General features: G+C 45.8%; 1 protein-coding gene across 5 annotated transcripts in view; it reads left to right on the forward strand.

Moving 5' to 3' along the window:
• AFAP1L2 (actin filament associated protein 1 like 2) overlaps positions 1-12,375 on the forward strand; it is a 188,518-nt gene that overhangs the window by 96,730 nt on the left and 79,413 nt on the right. For 3 of the 5 annotated variants that reach the window (XM_040361564.1, XM_040361562.1, XM_040361565.1), the window contains exons 3-4: positions 8,104-8,181; positions 8,327-8,433. In XM_040361564.1, the coding sequence (XP_040217498.1) occupies positions 8,104-8,181; positions 8,327-8,433 (185 nt within the window). The remainder of the gene's footprint in view (positions 1-8,103; positions 8,182-8,326; positions 8,434-12,375) is intronic. The other 2 variants (XM_040361563.1, XM_040361566.1) reach the window with 1 other exon arrangement.

Here is a 12,375-nt window from a genome sequence, read left to right on the forward strand (position 1 = left end):
ATACAGCCTCAATCAATGTGTAATGCAGGATGCGCCATGAAAGCGAAAGGGAGCTCGCATAGCATAAAATCCAATGTAAATTTATTCAAATATATAAAAATGCGCACTTACAATATGTCAAATGCAATGTGCATATATAAGATCGAGCCGGCCGGCTCCTCGATCCGCCTGCCCATGTCTTCCGGGTACAGCTAAGCGCGGTGACGTCAGAACGTCGCTTACCCAACGTTTCGTCCAAAAAATGGATGTTGTCACGGGGCTCCTGTGACCACGACTGACGTTTTGATCTCCTGTGATAAGAGATTAATACCAGCTGGTAAGAGGCAGTGTATCCTTTAAGGTGGAGGTGTTTCCCTATCATCACATTTCGAGTTGCTGTAATTTTCCTCATTACTTGGAGATTGGAGTTTCCATTATTTCTTTGGACTATATGGGATGCATTTACCTATGTCATTTCACTCTTATGGACTTTAATTGGTTTATCACGTTTATATTGATTTGTCATTCTTAGTTTAATCATTGAGAGTGTCTGATCATTCTTCACATTTATTTTCATGATATATATATTCACTTTTGCGTATTCACCTGTTTGGCACAGCTACATATTTGTCATATATATATGTATTTAATCCGATTAGCGCAGCTTGTTTTTTCCTTTTCTTGCATTTGTGTAGTATAACAATTTTAGTTGCTTCCTTGAAATCCACTGAATAAGCGCAATTTTTCCCATATGATCACTACAGGCTGGAGAAAGATCCACACAGATGCGGCTCCCCTGTATGCCTAGATAGTAAGGCAATGGGGGCAGCGATGTGTAGACAAACTGATCCCTCCATGTAGCCACTAAAGGTCTGCTTCTCCTCCTCTCCCTCCCACTGAAACTCGGCAGCTGCAGGAGGGACATCGGTTTTCCACATGCTGCGTCCCCTCTCTCCCTATCCCTGTCCTACTGTTCTGGGCTCCTGTGTCCTTCCCTGGTTGCTGCTGGGTTTCCCCCTCTCGCCTTTCGCCGGCTGCTGCGTGGGATGTGTCAGGATGGAGAGGGGAAGGAGCCGGTAAATGTGTAATTTACCGGCCCCTTCCTTCTCTTCTTAATGAATAGAGCCAGTGATCAGTAGCAATTTTTTATTCATAGCTGCGGCACAGAGCTATACCTGTTCATTCTGTGCAGTTGAGGCTGTAGAGAAAGGGACTGATGGGCCCCCTTTTCTGTCTCAAAAGTGAGACATCAGGGGTCCCGAAGACAACGGGAAGTTGACCCGCTGCGGGACTCTAATAAGGGGTCCCACAATGGGAGTAAAGGACTCCGGGATCAGTGGAAAGGGGGGCCCTTCATGTTTTTTTGTACCGGGGCCCTGATGGCTCTCTGATGGTTCTAGTTACGCTTCTGATAACAAGAATGGCAAGTTAAGGATCTAAAAGGAATGAATGGTTTGAAAATGAATCATTCTAAAGGATGATCCACTAGTGTATATACAGCTTAAAGCGGAGGTCCACACAAAAAGTGAACCTCCGCTTTTTGAAACCCCCCCCCCTCCAGTGTCACATTTGGCACCTTTCAGGGGGGAGGGGGGTGCAGATACCTGTATAATACAGGTATTTGCACCACTTCCGGGCATAGATAGCCGCAGCATCTGCGGGTATCTACGCCACTTTTCCGTCCTTCCTCCGCTACGTTATGGAAAACACACTGGTCCTAGGAGACAGCAGGGACCAGTGAGGACGCGCCGCTCGCACATGCGCAGTAGGGAACCGGGCAGTGAAGCCGCAACGCTTCACTTCCTGATTCCCTCACCGAGGATGGCGGCGGGCGATTGCTCGGCTTCAGCTGCCGACATTGCAGGCACCCTGGACAGGTAAGTGTCCATTTATTAAAAGTCAGCAGCTGCCGTATTTGTAGCTGCTGGCTTTTAATATTTTTTGTTTAGGTGGACCTCCACTTTAAGCAAGAAACCTTTGGCAAGCCAGCAGAGGTTTCTTGCTTCCCACTAATATTGCCTAAGTGGTCATGTATGCTATAAAACGCAGACAAAATCACAAAAAAAGTAGTAAAATGTACAAAAAAAAAGCCCTGGGAAGAAATTCACTATTGACAGGGAATGGGGGATTCCTTCCCATGTACGGATTATTCTGCAATTGGTGTCTTTGTATACTTTTGAAGCGCTACCTTTTTGTTTTGCATTACACCTTGCGTGTTATATATAATGAAAAAAAAACAATGGGGTAGTGTGTTTCATACCTTTTTCACACTTTTTGCAAATGTGAAAAAACTCCTCAACCAACCACAAAGTTTACTCAAAAACAAACAGTAGGGCTTATTTTCGGGGTAGGTCTTACCATGTAATGTGCTGTCTTCTCTCCCCCTCTCTCTCCCTGCTTGACAGGAATCCTCAGTGTAAACCAAGTTAAAATGCTTGTAAAATCCTATAATCCACTCTATTACAGTATTATATCATGTACAATGTGTGTGTTTCTGTAATAAAATTGTGCCAAATACCTTCGTTATAGCGCCGTTCTGCACTTCTGTGGCTTTCCGGAGCTATAATCCCCGCAATTAGATTACAGAAAAACACACACATTGTACATTATATATTACTATAATAGAGTGGATTGTAGGATTTTACAAGCATTTTTAAACTAGGGCTTATTTTCGGGGTAGGGCTTATATTGCAGCCCTCCTGGAAAATAACGCTAGGTCTTATTTTCGGGGGAAACGCGGTATTTCTCACACTGATGCCAATTATGGGGCACTATTTTTCCCTCTGAAACCAGTGATGGGGCACTATGTTTCCCTCTGAAACCAGTGAAGGGGCACTATTTCTCCCACTGACACCAGTGATGGGGCACTATTTCTCCCACTGACACCAGTGATGGGGCACTATTTTTCCCACTGACACCAGTGATGGGGCACTATTTCTCCCACTGACACCAGTGATGGGGCACTATTTCTCCCACTGACACCAGTGATGGGGCACTATTTCTCCCGCTGACACCAGTGATGGGGCACTATTTCTCCCGCTGACACCAGTGATGGGGCACTATTTCTCCCGCTGACACCAGTGATGGGGCACTATTTCTCCCACTGACACCAGTGATGGGGCATTATTTCTCCCGCTGACACCAGAACGTTTTCTACTCCCACTGGCCACAGTCTGGCCCCCTAAAGTCTGAAGGATTGCAATCTGGGCCTTTGTTTAGAAAGTTTGGAAACCCCTGCTATAGATGGACACTTGCAAGATCCATTCCCAAGTTCACTCGCACCAGTACATCCCACTCGGCAAAAAAAGTAGATGATAAAATAGCAGTTAAGAAGATGGCCTCTACAAGCTATATGTGTGTGGAGAACACTGCTTTATAATACAAATCCATGTTTTTCCACCCCTTCCTGACAAGTAATAGACTGCTACAATGTGCCCACAGTAGCCCCCTGAGAGACGAAATGATAAACCTGTAAATATGGAAGGCACTATGGCTGACTTGTTTTTAAAGTGGCAAGTTCCAGGGTCGTCATCATCATCCTCATTCTCACTGCACTTCAATATGCGAATGATTGACAAGCATGCAAACTGAGAAGTTCCAGGACCTGTATGCTTTGTTGGGACAGTGGCTTTTGTGGTAGTCAAGTGAGAAGGAGGCTGAAGAGCCCAGTCCATGCCAACATAACGCAAGTCATCCATGGTGTCGGCCATATTAATGCCTGCACAGATATAGGCATTGGGGTGTGCGTCCGAGAGCAAAAACACACATGCGTTTATATCAGCAGAGCAGTGGACAGTGTCAGTAGAACAGAGATTGGTGTCAGTAGGGCAGTGGGAGTGTCTTTATTATTATTTTTTTAAATAATTTTTAAAAAATATATTTTTTTTATTATTGTAGCGCTACCCCCGCAGGAGCCGCTGGTTGTTGTTGTGATCGGCATGCGCACACCCTGAAGGTGGGTGCCGCACCTGGAACCCGCGAAGAACAGACAAAAATGGCGTCTGTCACAAATATACTCTCCCCCAGCATGCCCCGCGAGGGAAAACTCCTCTAATTGTCTGCTGGGGAAAAGTGGCTCTGCCAGAACCCCTCTAGCGCCAACTGTCGCCCAGGGATGAGATCGCATCCCTGGAGCGCAGACTGACCTACAGAACAGTTCAGGAATGACAGCAGCCCAGATTTAGCAAATTATGAATGGGAGCAAAAGAACTCTCCCATTCCCCACTAACTTTAGCGTAGTGCCCATACTGAAAGTAAGGCCTTGTACACACGACCGAACATGTCTGCTGAAACTGGTCCGCGGACCAGTTTCAGCAGACATGTTCGGTCGTGTGTACGGCCCAGCGGACAGGTTTCCAGCGGACATTTGTCCAGCCGACCGTTTATCAGCGGAGAAACATGTCCGCTGGAATCCTGTCCGTCGGACATGTTCGGTCGTCTGTACAGACTCACCGTGCATGTCCGAGCGGCCGCCATCCCTCGCATGCATCGAATCACTTTGACGCATGCGTGGAAGCATTGAACTTCCAGGGCCGCGCACGTCGCCGCGTCATCGTCGTCGCAACGGCGCGGCCACATCCCCGCATATCGTGTACGCGGGGATTTCAGTCTGATGGTGTGTATAACCATCAGACAGAAATCTCCAGGCGGACATGTCCGCTCAAAACGGTCCGGCGGACAGTTTTGAGCGGACAGTCCGTCCGTCTGTACGAGCCCTAAGGGGGCGCTACATTATTATTTTTTTAATGTTTTTTTCATTATGAGTTTACAATTTTTTAGGAGCCCCGTTGGCTTTGGTGAAATATCAAGTGTCTTTAGGTCTCACTTTGAGGACAGAGCTTCTCCAGTCCCTTTCTCTGCAGCCTCAGCTGTACTGGACAGTGAAGGAATGGGAAGCGCTGTGTGCTGAGCGGCATAGTTTACTATGCTTCAGTTCAGAATAAACACAGGAGTGATCTGTACAGATCACTCGCTGTCCTCATTTAGAACACCCTGTGCGCACGCATATGGATATAGGACTTGTTCACACCAGGTAAATTGAGCTGCGTAGTCAGCGCAGACTTAGCGCAAGGATGCATTAAAGAGGATGTGCCCCGTTAACACCATCCTAGTATGTAGTATTAGTTTTTTGAACCTTGATGTGGACTAAACAGCAAAAAAAAACTAGAAAAACTGAATAAATGGGTTTTTATCCACCTGTGGCCACACCATAAAGACACGGATCTAATCATGAGGCTTAAAACCCAGATCACACATTTTCTGTCCCTTATCATTCACTATTGAATAGTCTGTTTTTTTCCAGAGTTTTGCAACCGTTATCTTAGCGGCTATAAAAAATAAGTCAGAAACTAATATAAACAGTATTTAGGAAGGTATTTCGCAATAAATCCTTAAAAAAAAAAAAAAAAAAAAAATATCCTAAACGTGATCCTGATTGTATGGGACCATAAAGCCGACATCCTCCGAGATGAATGGAATGATCGATGTCCCTACTATTTCTTCCATTCCTCCAAGGTAGGCGCACATTAGCATGCAGGCGCCTTGTCACTGGAGGTCGTGCGGAGGCCACGCTGACCGCCGCTTTTAATTAATCGCCAGACGTGGAGAATATTGCTGTTTGGATCGCAGTCCTCCTATCACACGTTCCAGATGTTCCACTGATAAATACTCTGATGATGAAAGAGATCGCAGCCAGCAAATTCCTCCATAGTAGCCACACATGCTGTGATAGTAGAGAGAGGCTTGCATCCGGATTGTACAGACTGCCAGCTGACTGCCGAGATGTTACATCTCTACACTTATAGCTAGATTCACATAGTTAGGTCGGCATATCAGTAGATACGCCGACCTAACTTGGAATCTGCGCCGACCTAAGTTTAAGTGTATTCTCAAACAGAGATACACTTAAACCTATCTAAGATACGACAGCTTGCGCCGTCCTATCTTAGGGTGCAATATTTTGGCTGGCCACTAGGTGGCGCTTCCATTGCGGTCGGCGTAGAATATGTAAATGTTCACGAACGTACGCCCGGCCGACGCACTACAGATGCGCCGTTTACATAACGCTTTATCAGGCCTAAAGTTATTCCAACAAATAGTTGGAATAGTAATGTTAAAGTATGGCCGCCGTTCCCGCTTCGAAATTCGAAAATTTTACGTGGTTTCCGTAAGTCGTCCGTGAATATTGATTTACGTAATTTATGTCCACGTCGAAATCAATAGGCCCGTGCGGCGTACGTTGCCGCAATGCACACTGGGGGGGGTCAGCACACAAATGCAGTCTGCATAGGTACGCCCACTCCTTCAGATTAACATCCACCTATCAAGACTATTGGTATTGGTTTTGCCTGCAGAAAACTATAGGAGGGGTTGGAGACAACACAAAACCAGTCTCCCTGCACAAGGGCAAAGAGCGGCAGTAACTGGTGCATGCTCAGTTGGTGACGTCACCTGGGGTGGTGCCACCAGGTGACGTCGACGCTTACCTTTTTAAGAACTGTTAGATGGCAGAGCAGGCAGTTGGTGGTTAGCCTTCAAAGCGGAGGTTTCCCCCCCCCCCCCCCCCGACACTTTTTTTTTATTTCTTTTTAACACTGTTTTTTGTTGAATGAGTATAATGTACCCCAACTCATTCGCATGGGGAGGTGGGATATCTTTAAAGCATCCTTACGCTGAGCCTGTGTTGACCAACACAGCTCAATTTACCTTGTTGAAGCAAGCCCCCCCCCCCCGTGTGGAGGGCATGTGGCCTGGCATTAAAGCACTCCTCTCTGGCCTGCCAGGTATTGATTCTGGGGGGGAACCCACGCTGTTTAAAAAAATAAAATAAAATTGGGGTGGAGTTCCCCTTAAAATCCATACCTAAAGGGCCATGCCTTAATCTGAACTGCTCTCCCAACACTAGTAACCGGTCTATATTGAAAGAAGTCTCACACTGGATTACAGCACAGATTTTGAAGAAATACACAAATCACACAAAGATTCAAGAATACACATGCTGCTTGTATTTAGGCAATATTTGCTTCCTCCGGAGTTCAGCTCTAATTATATGTGTATATTATTTGTACTGTTTTCCTGATAAAGAAGCTCCTTTAGAACCCTGGAATACGCTGGTATTTTTTTTACGGTATATGTAACGGTCAGGGGTTAACACCGTTTACGATATTCCATTCCACAAACCCACCACAGCTTATCCGACACTCCACAATCCAGCAGACAGGACCCATTGGATTTCCCCCAGAAACGAGACACACACAGCTCTGTCTCTGGTTCCAAAACAAATTAATGCTTTAATGGTAACTCAGCCTTGTGATATACAGTTACAAGCATGCTACAGTAATCACAGGGAAAATGAAACTCTCCACCCAAAACATCACACAATGGGTGCTTAATGAGTTCCCCCTCAATCCACATCCCAGACAGACATTCTGGCACCAAATCTAGAGCAGTTAATTACTACAGCTGACAAGTCACATTCCACATCTATTATCAATAGTATTTTCACACAACATTTTTTATTGGCATACACAATGAAATACATATCTTAGGAGCAGACCTAATTGGCACAATGGACAACAGAATGCAATCACAGCAAGCCCCATCACCACAGCCAGGTGGACTTAATTAACATCTCAACAGTCTGTTACACATTGAATGACACACTCTTCTTGACCTGTTGGGGTCAGAATAAACCACCTGTAATATGTCAAGATATCCTGTAATACATGAATTATAATTTCTCAGTCATCCTATGCCCAAAAGGGACATAGGATGACCCTAGACTCAAGAGTCATTAGTGAAGCTGACACAGGAGTACCCCACATCCTTCAAAAGTCTCTGGGTATCACAGGCCATTCCATTACAGTATACTAGGATGAAATAAAAAAGTTTAGGTTTTTAAGCTTCTTTCCCAAGTCTCCAGCAGCAAAAATCTGGCCGAGGTCCTAACCCTTCATCGGATTGTAAACACTTTAACGTCACCAGCATCCTGACACACTTTGGGTTTTCCCACTGATGGGGTACTGAGCAGTACTGAGGACCCCCAGCCATAACAATGCAACTAATGACATAAGAGTTTATCTGCTGTCCACAAAATCATCCAGCAGGATTTTCTCTTTATTCCAGGCTGCGATGAGGAATATATTTACATGAATAAAGTGGTGGTGTCTGAGCGCAAGGAGGAGGCGGGGAAATCCAATTCAGGTATGTCGCACCTTCCACTAAACAAGGTTTGTAAAATATTGCATTTCCTGTTACACCGGGAATGTCTGTAGATAGATAGATGCACATAACACAATCACATTTCTGGAAAGCGTCATCCTAACTCTCCTAAATCATTTTTTTGCAGCAGCTGAAATTTTAGACAATCCAACCAAAGAGGTTCTGACAAATGGGACGACCGCACAGCACGCCGCACCGCCACAGAAGTGTCTCCCTGACCTCCCGCCTCCAAAAGTGAGTAGATTTTTTTTTAACATATACCGGTATGTGGTGGAGGAAGACCCCAGCTGTAGACTATTCATGTTTTCTCATAGACTGCTAGCAGTACTACTTAAATGCCTGCCCCCCCCCCACACACACACACTCTCCTCTCTGTCTTTTGGTGCTTCACCTATTTCAGGCTGGGTTCACACCCAATACCAATGCGGCTCCCAGCAGGAATCCGGTGCATTGTTTCAGGTCCAACTTTTTTGGCTGAATACGGACCGGAAATGGACCAAAAGACGCAGAGGACTCCTGTGCAAATTCGCACCAGAGCCACAGTGGAGATATGTGAACGCGTTTCGTCATACACTTGACATCTGTGGCCGTCTCACAGATGATGTCAAGTGTATGACGAAACGCGTCTGGGTTGGTTATAAGGACTGTCTATCAGAGTGACGTCATCATGCCGATCGGTACTGGCGTGTGCTAGTGGGGCTAACAAACAGAGGGAAGCGGTGAGTGCCCGTGACCTGAGGCTGTGATGAGCCACTTATATGATGTGTTGCCTGCTTCAATTTGAAAGATTGTAAGTGCATTTCCAATCTTTTTTGCATTTTAAATATTAAATTCCAAACGGAATTATGCTATGTGCCATTATTTGTCTTCTTCCTTATATGGGAGCTTTGGCTTAAGAGGATTGGACTCCAAGGATTTGAAATACCTATTGCTGTGATCACTGTGATTATACAACGCTTAGGCCCCATGCATACGGGACGCCGGTGCAAACTCTGCTAAACACACGTTTTTAAAGGCTAAAACTGGCATTTAAAAACGCCCATTTTGCGGCGTTTTACCGCGTTTGCCTTTATAAGCGTTTAGTTAGGAAACATCATAAGACCCTCCCTAAGCTCAACAAACAGTATTATATACCATTTCAGCCATTTTGTGAAACCAGAGTGAGTAGCAGCTGAGAGAGCACAAGTGTACGTGTATTTAGCGTGTCACTTGCCATATCACCTGTCACAAGCTGCGGATTGTCCACTTGCCACGTCACCTGCCACAAGTTGTGGATTGTCCACTGGCCACGTCACCTGCCATGTCACCTGGCACGTCACCTGGCCACAAGTTATGCATTGTCCACTGACCACGTCACCTGGCCACGTCACCTGCCACAAGTTGTGGATTGTTCACTTGCCACATCACCTGGCCACGTCACTTGCCACGTCACCTGCCACAAGTTGTGGATTGTCCACTTGCCACGTCACCAGGCAATGTCAACTGGCCACGTCACCTGCTACGTCACCTGGCCAAGTCAACTGCCACAAGTTATGGTTTGTCCACTTGCCACATCACCTGGCCACGTCACTTCCTACGTCATCTGCCACAAGTTGTGGATTGTCTACTTGCCACATCACCAGGCCATGTCACCTGGCCACGTCACCTGCCACAAGTTGTGGAATGTCCACTTGCCACATCACCTGGCCACGTCACCTGCTACGTCACCTGGCCACGTCAACTGCCACAAGTTATGGATTGTCCACTTGCCACATCACCTGGCCACGTCACTTGCCACGTCACCTGCCACAAGTTGTGGATTGTCCACTTGCCACGTCACCTGCCACAAGTTGCAGATTATCCACTTGCCATGTCACCTGGCCACGTGACCTGTTCACATCACCTGGCACGTTACCTGCCACAAGTTGTGGATTGTCCACTTGCCACATGACCTGGCCACGCCACCTGCCACAATGCAATGCAAGCAAAGCGCGGTGAGGTACAACACGTACGGCGGCGCTATAAAGGGGAAGTTCAATTTCGGATGGCGCCACCCTTGGGGCTGCTTTTGCTGATTTTGTGTTAGTAAAACTTTCGTGAGAGACGATTCGCGCTTTTCAGTCTGTTACAGCGTGATGAATGTGCCATCTCCATTGCGAATGCTAGTTTTACTTGAACGAGCGCTCCCGTTTTATAACTTGCTTCTGAGCATGCACAGGTTTTTCACGTCATTAAAGCCCACACATGACCATTTTTTATGACATTAAAAACAACACCGTTAAAAACGACATGAAAATTTGGAGCATGTTCTATATTTTTAATGCCCATTTTTAACGACGTAAAAAATGCTCTGGAGCCTACACATCATCGTTTTTAATGACATTAAATGTTTTTTTATTTTTTACATCGCGAAAAACTGTCGTGTGTACGCGGCATTAGTCCTCATTTTCCTTTCTTCTCTTTTTCTTCCTTCCTTTTCAATCTTTCTTCCTCTCCTCTCAGCTTTTTTTGTCTCACTTTTTAATCACTCCTTCCTTGTTTTTCATCTCTCCTTTCTTTATTTCTCCTTTTATTTCTCTCTTCTTGCTTACCTTCCTTACTTCTTTTTGTCTTTGTGCGCTCTCTATCTCTCGTTTCTCTCTATCTCTCTCTCTGTCTCTCTCTCTTCTCTCTCTTCTCTCTCTGTCTCTTCTCTCTCTTGTTTCTCTCTCTCTCTCATTTCTCTCTCGTTTCTCTCTCTCTCTCTCTCATTTCTCTCTCGTTTCTCTCTCTCTCTCTCTCTCTCTCTCTCTCTCTCTCTCTCTCTCTCTCTCTCGTTTCTCTCTCTCTCTCTCTCGTGTCTCTCTTTTGTTTCTCTCTCTTCTCTCTCTGTCTCTTCTCTCTCTCGTTTCTCCTCTCTCTCTCTCTCTCGTTTCTCTCTCTCTCTCTCTCCTCTCTCTCTCTCTCTCGTTTCTCTCTCTCTCTCTCTCTCTCTCTCTCTCTCTCTCTCTCTCTCGTTTCTCTCTCTCTCTCGTTTCTCTCTCTCGTCTCTCTCTCTCTCTCTCGTTTCTCTCTCTCGTCTCTCTCTCTCTCTCTCGTTTCTCTCTCTCGTCTCTCTCTCTCTCTCGTTTCTCTCTCTCGTCTCTCTCTCTCTCTCTCGTCTCTCTCTCGTTTCTCTGTCTCTCGTCTCTCTCTCTCGTCTCTCTCTCGTCTGTCTCTCTCTGTCTCTCTCTCGTCTCTCGTCTCTCTCTCTCTCTCTCGTCTCTCTCTCTCTCTCGTTTCTCTCTCTCGTCTCTCTCTCTCTCTCTCGTCTCTCTCTCGTTTCTCTGTCTCTCTCTCTCTCGTCTCTCTCTCTCTCTCTCTCTCTCGTTTCTCTTTCTCTTTCTCTCTCTCTCGTCTCTCTCTCGTCTGTCTCTCTCTCTCTCGTTTCTCTCTCTCGTCTCTCTCGTTTCTCTCTCTCGTCTCTCTCTCTCGTCTCTCTCTCTCTCTCTCGTTTCTCTCTCTCGTCTCTCTCTCTCTCTCGTTTCTCTCTCTCGTCTCTCTCTCTCTCTCTCTCTCGTCTCTCTCTCGTCTCTCTGTCTCTCGTCTCTCTCTCTCTCTCGTTTCTCTTTCTCTTTCTCTCTCTCTCGTTTCTCTCTCTCTCGTTTCTCTTTCTCTTTCTCTCTCTCTCGTCTCTCTCTCGTCTGTCTCTCTCTGTCTCTCTCTCGTCTCTCGTCTCTCTCTCTCTCTGTGTCTCTCTCTCGTCTCTCTCTCGTTTCTCTCTCTCTCTCTCTCTTCTCTCTCTCTCTCGTTTCTCTCTCTTGTTTCTCTCTCTTGTTTCTTATTTCTTTCTTTTTTTCCTTCCTTTTTTCTTTCTTTCTTTTTTTTTTTCTTCCTTTCCTCCTTCCCTCCCTTCCTTCCTTTCCTTCCTTCTTTTCTTGCTCTTTCCTTTCTTTTAATACTCTTTCTCTTCTTCCTATTCTATTCTATTCTCACTCACTCACTCACTCACTCTCACATACACACACTCTCACTCTTTCACTCTTTCTTTCTTTCTTTCTTTCTTTCTTTCTTTCTTTCTTTCTTTCTTTCTTTCTCTAGTGCTTACCTTTCTTACTCGCCTTTCTTTCTTCATTAAACATTTCCTTTTTTTCTTCTTTTCCTCCTTCCCTCCCTTCCCTTCCTCCTTCCCTCCCTTCCCTTCCTCCTTCCCTCCCTTCCCTTCCTCCTTCCCTCCCT

This window comes from Rana temporaria, chromosome 8 (assembly GCF_905171775.1).
Source record: "Rana temporaria chromosome 8, aRanTem1.1, whole genome shotgun sequence".
NCBI lineage: Eukaryota > Metazoa > Chordata > Amphibia > Anura > Ranidae > Rana > Rana temporaria.